The sequence below is a fragment of the Lacerta agilis genome, chromosome 6 (genome assembly GCF_009819535.1).
Source record: "Lacerta agilis isolate rLacAgi1 chromosome 6, rLacAgi1.pri, whole genome shotgun sequence".
NCBI classification, from domain to species: Eukaryota; Metazoa; Chordata; class Lepidosauria; order Squamata; family Lacertidae; genus Lacerta; species Lacerta agilis.
In genome coordinates, this window is record NC_046317.1 from 44,969,913 (window position 1) to 44,986,586 (window position 16,674).

The window sequence follows — 16,674 nt, forward strand, 5'->3', positions numbered from 1 at the left end:
GTTGTTCCTCGGTTGGGGTCTTGAGGTGAGTTGTGGGGCTCTGCCATCACCTTTGGCGGCGGCGCCGCTGGCGGGGTTCGGCTCAGGTTTTGTCTTTTCGGGAACTGGGTAAGAACGAAGGGAACGCCGAGTAATGGGGCGGCGGCGGCCACACAGGTATTCCTTCGTAGAATTTGTTCTCTCTCCGCTTCGCTTTAGGCGGCACATTCTGGTCCTCTTCACCTCGTGGCGTTTTATTTCATTCTCTCCCCCACTCACCATCCTTTAACCTCCTAATCCTCCCACCGGCGGTTTGGTGCATGCCGTTTTCTCACAGCGTGGGGGGCGGAGGCGGCGGTTCGCCTTAAAACCGAGACGCCACGTGACCCGACTTGGAGTTTAGGCCGCCATTTTCAAGGCCCATCAATCCGGCGCGCGCAAAGGAAGGAGGGAGGGAGAAGGGGGCGGGGGGAAGAGGGAAAAGCCGCGTCACGTGGTAGGCAGCCTCGGCCTGTAGAAAGAGACCGTTGAGATTCGGCGCCAAAAGATCTGACGAGGGGAGGGGCGGAGGCGGGAAACGAACCCCATTGTCTGCTGAGGTAAACGTCTTTCTCCCAGAGAGAACTTCCTTAGCGTCGTTGGCGGCTCCGGGGGAGGAGTTAAGAGCGGCTTTTAACGCTCTGCCTTTTAACTCGTTCGATAAACCGAGCATATTAGTAGTCTGGTATATTTTTCGTGCGCTCCAAGGCGGTGGGGGGGACTTAAGGCATGTCGGGTCTACTCTTGTTAACACATTTGTGGTACCGAAAAGTAGGTGGTTGCAGTGGAACTGCTGAGTGAATTGGAAAATGCCGCCTTTACTGTAGTTTTTGGAAGGAACTGTCCCTCGATGTTTTCTCATCTCACCACAGTTAACGAGTAAACACTTAAAGAAACGGGAGCGTTCCTTGAAGCGCTATTCTGTTACTCGCCTTCAGACTAATTGGCCATCATTATTTTTTCTGTTGGAGAGTTTGTAACTTACAAGAGTCTATAAACTCGCATGGTGATACTTCCTTAGCCAAGAGTCATCTGGATATTGATAAAAGACCTGTACAGCCCTTTTGTGTTGTAGCCTGTACAGTACTATTACAGATTTGATATGTTTTTACACTTCTGGAGCAAGTGTCGTTTAAGGGACTGAGGTCTCTCAGCAATATAGCAGAGTAGGACTTCTAAGTCACTGTAATACTGCCCACTGTTTGCAATATTTATTGAATTTATGCTCTGCTAGACCTGTCAAACGATTTAAAATGCATTCAGCATGCATTTAAAGCACATTGTTTTGCCTGAAGAATTTTGGAAACTAGTTTGTCAAGGATACTGGTACTGATAATTCCGCGAGAGCAGCAACTTGTGTTCCTGGGGTGTGCTCTTTACATTTGTAACAATCCTGTGTGAGGAGTCCATAGAAAGAAATGTTCTAGTCAGGAGGGCTGTAATTTAAACTGGTAGATTGTATACCTTCCACTATTGACAGATTGGCATCTGTACAAAAATTGTTTAAAGTTCATTTAAAATGAAATTGAAACTCTTAAATAATTTTCTGTGACTAGCATGCCTCTTGAACAGCGCACAGGTTGTTTGATTGGGAACTTTTTGACTTAATAGTAAAAGGTTGTGGCATACATGAAGGAGCCAGCTGATAGTTATTTGCACTAGCAGCCTATGTAGGGCATAATGTACCATTGATTGTCCTTACCCTTAATTTGCTATAATTCTATTTATAAAGCATACATTACAGTTGCTGGAGAAATTCTTAAGTATTCTAACTTCAGAATTTTCAGTTTCAGAATGGCAGAAGAATCTGCGGCTCCTTCTACTTCCGCTAACAAAACTGAGAGGTAAGATATAATTAGATGTAAGAATAGTGCATGTGAGTTTGAAATAGAGTAGTGTAACTATCTTCCTGTAATACAGTAGTCAGCTACTACTAGTTACATTGATTAGAATAGATGAATGTAACAAGACCTGACACTCTTGATTCACTATAGTAAAACAGGTAAATAATGACCAAGCTTGCTTCTAACAGCTATAATGTTGTGGCTAACAACCTTGTTTCTCCCAGTAGCACCTTAGAGACCAACTAAGTTTGTTATTGGCATGAGCTTTCGTGTGCATGCACACGAAAGCTCATACCAATAACAAACTTACTGTAGTTGGTCTCTAAGGTGCTACTGGAAGGAACTTTTTTATTTTGTTTCGACTACGGCAGACCAACACTGCTACCTACCTGTAACTAGAACCTTGTTTCTATTTTTCTAGTATGGATGTGGATGCAGAAGCCAAGAAATACCTCGGTTTGGGGCAGAAAAATTTGGTAATGGGAGATATTCCAGCTGCTGTTAATGCTTTTCAGGAAGCTGCTTCTCTGTTGTAAGTAATGAGATTTATCCCTTCAGTTGAATTTTCATTTGATTAAGGGAATTTAGCCTATCTTAGGGATGACAACCTTTTTTCTTTCTGTTATGGGCTACATTCTCTTGGGGGTAGTCAGTGGAGAACTGCATGCTAGTTCTCCACTGTTCTTCTGCTAGTTCTTCTATTTCAGTGTATCTGAAGAAGTGTGCATGTACACGAAAGCTCATACCAGTAACAGACTTAGTTGGTTTCTAAGGTGCTACTGGAAGGAAGTTCAGTGGACCCTCGGGTTATGTACCTCTCTGGATATGTAACCTTTAGCTTACAAACGTGGCAAACCTGGAAGTATTTTTCTGGGTTTCGCCACTCGTGCATGCACAGAAGCGGTGCATCTGGTTACGGATTTTTGGGGATACGCAATGTCCCCTGGAACAAATTAAATCAGTATCCAGAGGGTCCACTATATGTAGAGGATTATTATAGCACAACTCCTGTTTTGGAAAATGAATGCAAGTAACTTTAGCACATTATTTGTTTACTTAATTATTAAATTTATATTCCTTATGAGGAACCCCAGGATAGCAAACAGATCCACACATCAGAAAACAAACCAGAAATATTCTAAAACTGTTAGAACATTATAAAAACAATTACAGTTTTTTAAAAAAAGACCATCCAGTGAGCTCAAGGTTGCCGGGAAATTCAGCCACCAAATTCCTGCATAACCAGGAATATTTTCAAAGTTCTCATGAAAGTTAATAATGGTTATAGGCACAGCTCACCGGAAAGGGAACTAACACCAAAAAAGCCCTGTTGTGGGTCAGTGCAAACCAAGCAAACCTGGTGGTTGCATCGCCAACATGGCCTCGCCTGCTTATTGTAGGGACTGAGATTATTGGTATTTGAGAAGGTACTTTTTTAGATACTGTATTTAGTTTCCAAGCCTCCATGTGGGAGGTCACTAGAGCATAGACAACTGACACAAGGTTATCCTGGTCCAGTAACCAGACTTTCCTGGGCATAACCATCTAGCAATGGAAGCCACTCCAGTGAAAAGATGGAATTCAGGAGAACTTTCAAAGTATATCTCCCCACCCCAAAATAATTCGGGCAAAACTTTTTCTCAAGCCATATGGCCTGTGTATGTGTGTGTCAATATTTCTGTTGAATACAATATTGTCCATTTTAATACTTCCTGATACTATGTGGAAAGGACAGGGAATATAATCTGCAGGTAGATAAAAAGATCTATTTTTAAATGGATTTTTAAACTTTTGGGATTTTCTGGAATTTTAAATTTAATAAATTCTCAAATAACAATGCTGTTAATATTATATCTTAACCAAAGAATGTTAGCTACAGTTATTCTTTAAAATGTAGTTTCTCTATCAGATACGTAGAGTTAACGAAGGCTTCCTATTTAAATCAAGCACCAGTTCAATCATTTTTTTTAAATGATTATTTACAGTCCAACTAGCAAACATAAATGTTTAGTTCCACTGAATGAAACTGATTTCTAGTCTGCTCAATAATTGGCATATCAATGACAGGCATTTCATTTTTGCAATTTATTGGAAGCTGCCCAGAATGGCTGGGATAACCCAGTCAGACGGGTGGTATATAAATAAGTCAAGCAGAAAGCAACAACACTGGAAAGAAGACACACAAAATTGTCCAGTGTTCACATTCCTGCATTTTTGTACTTTATCTCAAACAGTCATGGCTACTGGCCATAATGGAATATTTTAAAGACTTTCCCTCTATAGGGAATGAAATCTTACAAAAAGCTGTAGACTCCAACAAATAGAAAAAAAGCTTGGTTGTACTAAATAATGGGCATTTAGTTTTAAGGCAGTATTTAGATGTCAGATTTGCCCCAGTGTTCAACAAATACATGAAGTAATACACTAGTGGCCAAAATTGTTGTATTTCCAAGGTTTGATGGCTCATAACACCACTTTTTTATTTATCTGGGGTTGTTTGACAGCAAAAGGTGTGGGCAGAATTTGCATCATTAATGGGACTGTAAATGCCCCAAAATACATTGCCCAGACCTTAACCCAATGGAAAATTTATGGAGTCAACTAAAGAAACGTGTTAGTCAGAAGCAACCCAGCAATAAAACCCACTTAATAGAGGCAATAATTCAATCTTAGTTTCACATTACTACAGCTGTAGAACTAAAAAACTTTGTTTACTCCATGGGAAGGCTAAAGGTTACCCAACTAAGTATTAACTGACGTGAGAATTTTTGTATATCTAATTTTTTCTATTTGTTTCACGTTTCTTCTTTCACTGCTGTTGTAATAAACAATCGTTCATAAAAGTTGTTGCATTACATTCTTCATTAAATTATCTTTCCATTGAAATATAATTTTAGGGTATTACTCCCCAAAAAAGTGATGTTATGAGCCATCATTGCGAAAACAATGACACCTGATTGGATCTCTAAAGCATTCCTTTTTCTGAAAGGACACGAAAGCTCATACCAGGAACAAACTCAGTTGGTCTCTAAGGTGCTACTAGAAAGAATTTTCGATTTTGTTTTGACTATGGCAGACCAACACGGCTACCCACCTGTAACTTTTTCTGATTATTTGGCTATAACTTTTGATAGAATACAGATAATTGAACAAACCTTGTTGCATTACATTCTTCATTAAATTATCTTTCATTTGATACATAATTTTATTGTTATTGCTAAAAAAAGTGGTGTTATGAGCCATCAAACCTTGGAAATAAACTTTTCCCAAAAGGTTTCCACAATTTTGGCCACTTGTGTAAATGGGAAACATGACTTAAATTAATCCACCCTGCTAATCTGGTAATCTCTTTTTAGGGCTAATAAGTATGGTGAAACTGGAAATGAGTGTGCAGAAGCTTACTTTTTTTACGGGAAATCACTTCTGGAATTGGCAAGGTAAGTTAATGTGACCTGCTTTGGGCCACTTGGTGGTTTGAATAGTTAATTTAGATTAGGAAAGCTAACATAATTTTACATGGACTGGAATCCACCAGTTGTTGCTGCACACAAAACTGAAGTTACTTTTTGTAACTTTTTCCTCAGAGTAGTGGCAGCCATTCTAGAGGTCAATAATCAGGTCAACAAACTTTGGTTGGTCTTCCTTGTCCACCAAATATGTATTTGCTTCCAGGACACCTGGAGCAGGATCTCTTAACTGGTGTTCTTATGCTACATCAGTACAGCCTTGAGTTCAAGCTTTTGAACACTAAAGCTGGTGAGGGAAAAGGTAACAGCAATGCCTACTTATATCTTCTAGAATGGAAAATGGTGTGCTGGGAAATGCCTTGGAAGGAGTGCAGGTGGAAGAGGAGGAAGAAAAAACAGAAGACTCAATGGTAGAAAGTGCTGATAATATAGATGGTATGTAGTGCTGTCTTAACTCATCATAGAGATGCCAAGCTGTGTGTGTTCAAGTGGATACTAGACAAGGGTCATTTTATTATTTTCAAGTTGTTTGAATCTTAAACCACAACTAAAAAGACACTCTAAAAGTATTTTTAATGATAAAATTGACCAAAAACTCTTTAAAAAGCTTAACCCACCTTTTAACATGGCCAGTGCTTCTACAAACCTATAGATTAAAGCATTGTTTTGAACCAAGCCTTGAACCATGTGGGCCTAGCTTTGTTTCTTAGTAAAGCATTGGTTTCTGTGCTTTGAGATCTTAAGGACAGTCAGCTAATTGTTTCTAGAACCATGAACTAATTGGGCAAAGGTTCTGTGAACAAACTGAATAGTAACTCCCAGTATTACTACATATTACAAAACTAGTGTATAGCACATTGTGGCCTAGATCTTTTGGGCAGTGGCATCTAATAAGGTTTGATGCTGTGAAGATCATGTTGTGACAATAGGCCACGTTCAATTAGGAAAGTGGATAGTTTGTCTAATTTTCAGTACTTGCCCTGTCCCTCAGTTCGTAGCATCTTCCTCTGCAATCTAGTGCAATGTCTTGTCTAGACAAAGCTTGGCATCTCTTGCTTGGCTGTTACTATGCTGGCATACAACTCATTGCTTAAGCGCAACTCCTTGCAAGCCCTGTTAGGGAAGGCACTTGTTCTCAGTTTAAGGGTCCAAAAGGATTATGTTGATTGCTGTAACTTTGAAGCAAGACATCAGTGGGATGGAGGGTGGGGTGTGAAGATCATGAATGTTTATCACTAAATTCGAAGGTTTGTTTGTGCTTGATCTTCCTTAAACATGTAGAAGAAGCAAGGGAGGAATTAAGAGAGCAGGTATATAATGCCATGGGGGAAAAAGATGAATCCAGAAAAAATCCTGAAGAGTCTCTGGTGCATACAGGAGTGGAGATGCAGCTGAAGGATGTTGAAATGGAAGAAGTTAGGGAAGAAGAAGAAGCAGCTAAGGAAGAAAAAACAAAAGCAGCAGCTCTGGGTGGAGAAGATACTACTGTTGTGGAGGAAAAGGAAGAGCAAGAGAAGGCAGAAAAGCAGGTAGAGGCAGCTATGGAAGAACAAAACGTCAATGAAGTAACTACTGAGGTCGCATTAGAAGATGGTGCTGCTAGGGAAGAGAAGCCAGTGGATGCAGAAGGGACAGCTGGAGAAGATAAGCCAGTGGTGGTAGAAGAGGCTAGGGAAGATGATGCTGTACACAGAGTAGTGGTTTCAGAAGATGCAGCTGTGAAAGTTAATCCAGTAATAGAAGAGGCTGCAGAAGCAGCTGGGGGAGATAGTACTTTAGAAAAACAAGTGCCTGCAGAGGAAGCACCTGAGAAAGATAAGGTAGTTAAGATAGCAGCTCAAGAGAAGACTGAAGAGGTAGAAAAGCAGGCAGACACAATTGTAGAAAAGAATCCAATAGTAGAGGAATTGGTAAAAGCTTCAGGTGAGTTAGAGAGAGAATTCATGACAGCTGTTGAGAAAGTTGAAGGCCAGGCAGAAAAAGCAGAACAGCAGCCAGCCAAAGCTGCTGAAAAGACAGAGGACATGAAGCCTGCCACAGAACAGGTGGTGGTGAACTTGAAAGAGAAGGAAGAAACATTGGATTCAAGAGAAGTAAAACCTTCAGCTCCAAATGAAACTACTCCTTCAGGGAGCATCAAGCAGTCACATGAAATACAACCAGAAGAAAAAGCTGAAGTTGCTCCTAAGGTAGAAAAGGAAGAAGAAAAGGATGACGAGATGGGAGAGGGCGAAGGTAACAGGGATAGAAGACACTTGTGGGTGGATTTCTTTAGAGAGCTAACCCTTAGTAAGACTAATCCATTCAGAATTCTCTGTGCCGCAGGGATAAATCTACCCAGGGAGAATTTTGAAGCTGCAAGGAACAGTTGAATTGAAACAAAACGTAACAAGTTGAGCAATAAATTACTGGCTTTTTGGGGGACTGGCTTGCATGAGCAGCAAATACAGAAAGCAATGGCTCATAGAGAACACTGAATGGATGTTCACTGCATGTTTGCTAATGCAAGATTAACTCTGAACAATTAAAAGCATAGTACTAGAATATATATTGACAACAAGATCCACAAAAATACAGCAACACAAGAGTGCTGGCTTATGGACCTGTATTAAACAACCTAAAACCTATCATGCTTTCAGGCCTATAACTAGAAACAAGTGCAGGAAATAGACATCACAGCTTTCATGTCCTGCTTCTCTTGCTTTAGCATTGCTGTTTACCTTATAATACCTTGAAAATGTTTGTTTACAAGTGAGATTCTAAGTAGTGAAATAGTTGTAATACAACTGTTTAACAAATATTTAGTCACTTTCTGTTCCTATTTGAAAAAAAGTGACTAATAATTGCAATAAATAATAGGGATACAGTCCAGTGGCAAGTTGCTCTGGCAACTGGAGCCTTGTCCCATGCATTTCTAGTCCAAGAGTAGCTTAAAAGCATGGCCTTCCAGATACTGCTGAACTAAAACTCCATAATCCCTAATTACTTTGGCCATGTTGGCTGGGGCTGGTGGGTTTAGCAACATCCAGAAGAATACAAAGCAAAATAAAAAATAAAAAAAATTCTTCCAGTAGCACCTTAAGAGACCAACTAAGTTTGTTCTTGGTATCAGCTTTTGTGTGCATGCACACTTCTTCAGATATTTTGTTTTGACTATGGCAGACCAACACGGCTACCTACCTGTAACTAGAAGAATACAAGTTAGCCATCCCTGTTCTAGTTTGAAGTCCAGTGTTTACAGCAATATTTTTTTCCTTGGCTTCTGTAGTAGTTGTTACATTAAGGCTGTTGAGCATAAGGCAGTTTGAGATTGTGCTTGCTGGGCATCTGGATTACTGAATAGCTGATAGGAGGTCAGATTTCTTGTTCCATAAGAGGGTATATTTTCCCTGACACTGCAGAGTATTTCTAGTTAACTATGAAATGGGACTACTAAGAAGAGCAATTTTAAAGCTATTCTCTTTGTCTCCCCTGTTACTATGAAAACAAAACTTCTAGAGTATAAAAGTATTAAAACATGTTCAAATTCTTTTAAACTGACATGCTGGGGGTGCCATGCAAACAGCATAAAGGTGAAAGAATATCCGAATGCTGAATATTTTAATCTATGTAGCTCCCTCTCAAAACTTCTTATAAACACATGTTGCAGTCCTTGGCTTATTCTTGCAGATTGCACAGAAACCTACCAAGCCCAACCCTCATGAACTCATAGGTTCGAAGCATAATAATGGTGGAAGAATTTCACAGCTGAATAAGCAAAGAGTCAAGTAAAATGGATGTATAAACAGCTGGTTGTATATTAATGAGAAACTATTCTTGTAGAGATGGAAGGATCAGAAGAGGAAGATAAAGTTGAAGAGGATAAAGAAAATGACTCCGCAGTTGAAGAGGATAAAGAAAACGACTCCGCAGTTGAAGAGGATAAAGAAAATGACTCTGCAGCCGAAGAGGATAAAGAAAATGACTCTACAGTTGAAGAAAAGGTGAAGTATAAAAATGAGCATTCAAGCCTGTTAATGAGCTGGTTCAATGTTTGTCATGGAGAAAGGAACATTGTTTTCATGGAAACTCCAATTATGTATGTTTTCTAGAGCATAGGAAGACTGAAGTAGGCAGTTCCTTCCGAAGGTTCAAGATTATAGTAGGGGTGTGGCTTTGAGCATTCTGGTTCAAAGCAGCATTTTAACATTTTAGTCTGTTAAAACTTTAGCCTGTTTTTCCTTCTAGATGCTTGTTCTCTCTCCATTCTTAATAAAAAGCTCTTATCCTTCTCTGTACTCCCCCCTTCTTTCCTTGTCCCCTCTGCTATCAAAATCTCTTGTCTACTGACACAATGCATTCATACATTTTAACTCATAAACTAGTTTCAGTGAAGCACGTGGAGCATTGTGGTCTCTGTCTAGTACAGCACCCATGGTTAAACTAATTTCTATAACTATTCCTACTTTCTCTAAACCTGTTGAGTGTCTTATTACAGTTGTTTAAAAGCCCAAAAGCAGGTCTCCAAAACCTATAGGAACTTGGAAACAGGTTGCATCTCCTCTGCCTCATATCACAGCAATAGTGATTTGCTACAGAAAGGGAAAGGGCTGTGCCTGATAATGTGCATGGTATCTGCTTAATTATCAGAAGCTTGCTATTGTTTTAAAAAATGGCTATTGATGCAGCTTTTTTGCAACAGTACACCACCTTCTGAAGTAATTATCTGCAGACAGACAACCAATTTTTAACTCAACTGGAAGTATGTCCTCTTGTGAAATCTCCTTTTTTGCCTTAACATTAAAGAACTGGGTACTGCATTTTTTCCTGCTACTCAAACTATGAAGACAGCAAGGTCAAACATGAGGAAGATTAGCCAGCTGATAAGCTGAGCTGTTCATCAGGGAAGCCTCAGGAAAGACCAGGGCAAGAACTGTATTGACATGCAAAGTGCTGGTGATTAGCTAGAACTACTGAGAAATGTGCTTTTGGAGCAAGAATTATAATTACCACTAATTATAATGTAGAATGAATATGAGTAGGGTTACTCTGAATCACATTTACTGACAAGGAATATGTAGTGTTCAATGCAAAATTGACTGCACTTTCCAAACATTGGTTTTAATTCTGCTTGTGAAGGATTTGCTGGCTGAACAGCCAATTCATAAGAGGAGTAAGATACAATGTGAAAGACAAGCAGTTCAAAACTAATACAGGAGGAAAATAGATAATCCCCTAAAGCTGTTTGTAAATCCTTTTTGTCAAGCAGTTAATCACAGTCCACAAATCTTGACTTGACTCATTAGCCTAGCCATTGGTCTTTCTGCAGAACCTGTGCTTCCAAGTCTTCTCTTGGTTTACCAGAAGGTGAGCTTTTATTACACTAGGTTCTGGAACTGGCAGAAGCATTGCGGTGAAGACTATGGTACTAGGCGGGGTCTGGAAGACCAGGGTTCAAATCCCCACTTAGCCATGAAGCTCACTGACTGGCTTTGGGCCTTACTGTCTCTTAGTCTTACCTCAGAGCTGTGAGGATAAAATGGGGAGAGAGAGAATCATGCACACTGTATTGAGCAACTTAAAGGAAAGGTAGGACATTAATAGAGCCTCCTCAGCTGTGTTCAAGACTCCCTGCAACAGAACTGGCGCCATTGTAAGGAAGAAGTGCTGATTTCCCTAATGTAAGTGCTAAATTTTGCTAACAGATGCTTCAGCATAGGAGTTTGTGGAAGGGGTATGATGTTCCTTTTCTAAAGTTTATATATTTGTTTCCTATGATGACTGGTTTCTTCAGTTGAATAACACCCAAAAGAACCAAGGTCAGGAACAACGCTATGTCAACCACACAAAAATCGTAACCGGCTGATAAAGTGGTCTCAATTTTGCATCATTTTTACATCAGTTGAATATTCAACTGATGTAAAAATGATGCAAAAATGAGACCACTTTATCAGTCGGTTACGATTTTTGTGTGGTTTCTTCAGTTCCCTGCTTTAAGGCAGGAGTTTCTGAATTGGTCCATCAACCACCAGTGTTTCATTTAGGTGGTCTGGTGTGTCTGTAAAAATACAATTAAAAATACAATTGGAATCATGGAGAATCTACCACAGGGCACTACAGTTGTTACAACAAGCAGAAAAATCAAGTGGTCTGCCAAGATCCTTAGCAGTTGCCTTTCTATCCTTTTCTTTGACTCTTTCAAATAACTTTGCTTTAGGAGAGTGAAGAAGATGATGTTGGGAACTTAGAACTGGCTTGGGATATGCTGGAGTTAGCAAAAGTAATATACAAAAGGTATGTCTGGGAGTTTTAACAAATAATGCTTTTTTATACAGCTGAAGGTGTTATGACAATCTTGCTGACTCTGCCTTCTTGATCTAGACAGGACACAAAAGAAGCTCAGCTCCTTGTTGCTCAGGCTCACCTAAAACTAGGAGAAGTTAGCATCGAATCTGGTAACTATCTTAAAGTTGCTTAGGCATGCAGTGGATTAATTTCTGATACTAAATATATTTCCACTGCATATGATATTTCAGTTTTTGCATGTCCATTACATATTATATAAACTGTCAGTAATATATTTTATATTCACTTTACAGTATTCATATTTTCATAACTGCTCAGACTTGATTAACTAGCTCAGACTTGATCAACTAAGCCTTTTATTTTGGTCACCTCATACTGTACTTTGTTATAATACAGTTACCTATATTGGGAAGTACGCTGGTAGATTTGTTACTTTTATGCTACTGTGGCCTAGTTCAGATGCATGATTCCCTGCTTATTAAAGAATAGCTTAGAAGCCTTGAGGAACCAATAGAGGCCCCTCGCCTTGGTCCTTTCTCAGTGTTTACATCCTGGTTAAATGGTAATTAAATTTCAGTTAGCTTTTCTACCTTCAGATGTCTTCTAAAAGTCAGATAGTTGTTTATTTCCTTGACATCTGAAGGGAGGGTGTTCCACAGGGACAGCGCCACTACCGAGAAGGCCCTTTGCCTGCTTCCTAAATGCAACTTTGTCTATCTACTAACCAGGAACTTAAACTATAGTTACTTGTTTTGAATATAATGGCTAACTGCAGTTTAACCAAACCAGGGTGTAGTTGATGAATAAGGGGAAAGGCATGGGAAGGAAGCTTGCAGTCTCCTCGTTTGTTCTTAGTTGTTGAACTATGTTGAGCAAGCCAGATATGCTTTCTAGCCACTGTTTCCACCAATCTCTGCAGACTATATTAAATGTGAAATTCCTATATTCTTCAAAAAATTGATAATGGAATCACAACAGGTTATAAAACTATTGATTGAAAACCTTGTTTCTACACTGATTGAATTCTGCTTTGTACAAATGTCTACTTTCATATGAAAATCCTGTGGTTTACTTTGTTTTTATTGTGCAGAAAACTACTCTCAAGCTATAGAAGAGTTCCGTTCTTGCCTGGCTCTTCAGCAGAAGTACTTAGAGGCCCATGACCGCTTGCTTGCAGAGACTCATTATCATCTGGGGTTGGCCTTTCACTATGATAATCAGTACGATGAAGCAGTGTTGCAGTATAGTAAATCGATGGAAGTCATTGATAAAAGAATGGGTAAGTGAAGTGCTGTTCTTCTTCCTCATGCAGTTTTAGTTAAGCATTACCGTTACTGTGTGCTCCAAGCTCCAGTGTTGGGAAAGCTACAGAGCTAGTTTCTTCTTGAAGAGGTGTTCAGAGAGCTAATGTGTCAGCTAGCAAACACTGCAATAAATCTGACAGCTGCTGCTGATCCTTGAGAATGTGTTTTAACATACATTGGGGCAAAGTCCAAAACTGATGAGTAAATGGCTCTGAAAGTACTAATATCACCTAAATATCACCTTTTTAGCAATGTTGACTGAGCGACTAAAAGCAAAAGGGGAGGGATCAGCTGAGGATGAGAAGGAAATTGTAGAACTTGAGGGACTGCTTCCTGAAATTAAAGAGAAGATAGAGGATTCAAAGGAGTCTCAAAAGAGCGCAAGAATAGCCGAACTGGCTCTGAAAGCAACTTTGGTGAGTCCTAGGCTTACTACTACTTTTTTGTGAACTTGTGCTAGAGAGGAGCAGATTGCAAAATAAATTAAGAGGAGATACACAACAGTAAATGGGAAGACAGAGGATGCCATTGATACTGACTTTAGTTTTATAGTAGATGAAGCACTGTTACAGAAATGGAAGTTGTTGCAGGCTTGAATATTTCCCTTATTCTTAAAGCATGACTGCAGATAGCAACTGCAAAATGGCTTGGGGGTTCACACACTACAGATGAGACACCTGTTTACCTCTCTTGTGGTCTTAACAATTTTTCAAGCTCCCAATGTTTTTTAACTGCAGACCAGCTTCCTCATTATTGCTTCTCATTACACCTTAAACTTTATAAATTGTGCTTCAAAACTGGTGTGCTATTCATTGTACATATTTGTAGTTTAGTCCCAGTAGGCTTTTAATAGTGACTTCTAGACTAATAGATCTCTTTGTTTCTAGGTTGGTGGATCTTCTTCTAGTTTTCCACAGGCTACTGAAAGCAATCCAGCTTCAGCTGTAAGTGATACTAATCCCTAAAGCAAGCAGTTTAATTCTGCTCTTCCATAGTATTTCATATTTTGCCTTCTGTTTTGTAACAGATCCCAGCTGGGCAAAAAACTGATGGAGCTCCTCAGTGTATTACAGATATCTCCCATCTTGTCAGAAAAAAGGTGTGTGTCCCATAAAACAAACAAAAATAGGTAACCACTGGCTTGCAGTACTTCAGCCAGGCGTAGGCAATCTCAGCCCTCCAGATGTTTTGGGATTACAACTCCGATCATCCCTAGCGAACAGGACCAGTGGTTAGGGATGATGGGAGTTGTAGTCCCAAAACATCTGGAGAGCTGAGATTGCCTATTCCTGACTTAAGCCATCACTTAAAAGCTTTGATCATTCTGCTTCTACAAATTTTAGAAATCCTGCATAATATCTTCTCCACTGGGAGCCAGCCAATCAGCCAGAGAACCATCTAGCATACTTGGTAGCTTTTGATGGTTTTCTGCTGTACAGCGCTCATCTGACTCACCCTGGTTTAATTTCAAAGCTTAATTGTGTGGGTGCTGCAGGCACTTGAGAATTTAGCTGTGTTGAGGACCTGCAAAATTGTCCAGGGTAGAGATTCAGAGTTTACAGGTAGCATGAAATCCATATAAACTGAACGTCACAGCTGGGCTGAGCTGGGTTCCCATATTTCAAGTGGAAAGGAGAATTGGTTAAAATAGCAAAGCCAGTCTAAAACAAGCAAACTACATTTGTATCTTAAGATCCCCTCTTAACAAAATCTCTCCATATAGTTATAAAATATTTGATCTGTTTCTTCGATGGTCTGCCTTCTGATTTTGAGAGCTATGTGTAGACTGTTAGGTAACCCAGAACTAGATTGCTTTCAGTATCAGAGGACAACTTTCCAATAGCTGAAGCAGCAATATGCACCTTGTAACCTGTGCTGTAGCCCAGAACAGTTTTAAAGAGTAGTTCAGTTGGCAGCTTATTAATAGTAAATGCATAATAACACTAGATATTCTTTATTAATACTTTACATTTGAAGTTGTACTTGGTGAAGACTAAACAATTTTGTCTTCAGAGGAAACCCGAGGAAGAAACTCAACAGGGAGACAATGAAGCTAAGAAATCTAAACCAGAACCGGCTGTCAATGGTGGTGGTGATGCTACCCCCAGTGGAAATGAGGTTGCAGAGAAAAAGGAAGAGGAGGTGGGCTGTCGATTCAGGAGCCTTGTGTATATTTTCCCCTTCCCAGGCACATCTTTCCTGCCTGTCTTTAATTGCTTGCTGGTCTTTTCTCCCAAACTTCTTAAAATGGGAAATTTGCTTGTGTCAAAATACATGCTGGAATCTGTCTAAGCTAAACCTAAAGTCTAGCTGCTAGACTAGTTCTGTATACTTGCAGAATGCAGTATTGTATCTCTTGGATGCTTTGAAATAGCAACTTTGCTTAAAGTACTATTTATGCAGGAGTCCTAATTCTTTGCATTATCAGAAGTAGAGCCAATAGATTTATTTAAGACAGATTTTCTAAGCATAATTTGGTTAATGGCTTCTGTCAAGAGGCAGCAGCAGCCATGCTACATTTAAATAATCAATCGTATGTAAGTGTATTGAATGCTTTTAAGAGCTGTATTTAACTGGTCAGGTAAAACAAATGCATGTCCTAAATTACTTTTTTCTTTTCTTTTACAGGCAGAGGAAAGGCCACAAGTTGAAACAGTTCAAAGTGCTGTATGATATAGTTTTAATATTGGACACTCCCTCCCAAGGCCAGTGGGTTTTGTATATAATGTATTTTTTCACTTTTGGCAACTTTTGTATTCAATAAAGATTACTCGAAACATTTAACATTGCCTTTTGATAAAATTCAGCCGTATTCATGCATAAATACCTATTGTCTCGATCAGCAGACCTAAAGATGGTTGCATCTGCCTCATAGCCAGCTCTACAACAGCAGTGCCAGGCTGACTTCAGGACAGCAAAATTGTAAATGTCAGTTTTGTAAGGGTTTAGGAAGCAAAGTAGCATTTTGTTGTTGTTAGAGAATTGTGGCCTAGATACTGAGCAGATATGGGGCCTAAATGTTGGTGGGGTTTCTTCCTGGATTTAGTTTGAAACTGCACGTCTGAGGACGCACTAAACCATGGGTAAGCAAACTAAGGCCTGGGGGCTGGGGCCAGCTTGCAGGACAGTCCAGGAGTCAGCATGTTTCTGCATGAGTAGAATGTGTCCTTTTATTTAAAATGCATCTCTGGGTTATTTGTGGGGCATAGGAATTTGTTCATCCCCACTCCCCAAAAAATATAGTCCGCCCCCCTACAAGGTCTGAGGGACAGTGGACCGGCCCCCTGCTGAGAAAGTTTCCTGACTCCTGCACTAAACCATTAATGTCTACTGTGTCAGACTGGAAATAGTTTTGAGAGGATGAGCCTTCTAGCAAATTCTTTGGGAGTCAAGCAGAGTGCTGGCTAGAGTAGCTTCAAATATGAGGGAAGACAAAAAAGATCTGCTTTGACAGACTAAAAAATTGAATCATGATTGTGTTTGGTGCAAAATTTCTCATTTGTGTGTCAGGCACATTACATTAATTCAGCTGGAAGAAGAGCCCGTGCTAAGGTAGGATTCTATTGGGGAGAGATGATATAAGGGTGAGAGGCTCATGGGTGGTAGAATTAAACCACTACTTAGGAATGGTATAAAGGAGGTCTGGAGAACTGAGGCAAGTTTAGGTGCACAGCAGCCAATGTGCAGTTTCCAAGTAAGGGACACCTGGTTTTTTAAAAAGCAAAATACCGTGGCTGCTTCAAGCAGGTGATTATC

General features: G+C 39.8%; 1 protein-coding gene across 5 annotated transcripts; it reads left to right on the forward strand.

The window, feature by feature from the left end:
• On the forward strand, window positions 1–15,702 carry NASP (nuclear autoantigenic sperm protein). 5 transcript variants are annotated; one of them, XM_033152303.1, is made up of 15 exons: window positions 1–25; window positions 1,806–1,862; window positions 2,284–2,394; window positions 5,219–5,299; window positions 5,661–5,764; window positions 6,611–7,564; window positions 9,152–9,312; window positions 11,526–11,602; window positions 11,690–11,763; window positions 12,705–12,893; window positions 13,168–13,334; window positions 13,806–13,862; window positions 13,946–14,017; window positions 14,911–15,060; window positions 15,547–15,702. In XM_033152303.1, exons 2-15 carry the CDS (start codon window positions 1,813–1,815, stop codon window positions 15,589–15,591), a joined length of 2,292 nt encoding a protein of 763 aa, XP_033008194.1. In that variant the 5' UTR covers window positions 1–25; window positions 1,806–1,812; the 3' UTR covers window positions 15,592–15,702. The 5 variants fall into 5 exon arrangements, with proteins under 5 accessions (XP_033008194.1, XP_033008191.1, XP_033008192.1 ...); XM_033152300.1 differs by lacking the exon at window positions 1–25 and adding an exon at window positions 134–156; XM_033152301.1 differs by lacking the exon at window positions 1–25 and adding an exon at window positions 134–156 and having other exon boundaries at window positions 14,932–15,060.
• Window positions 15,703–16,674: the final 972 nt, after the last annotated feature.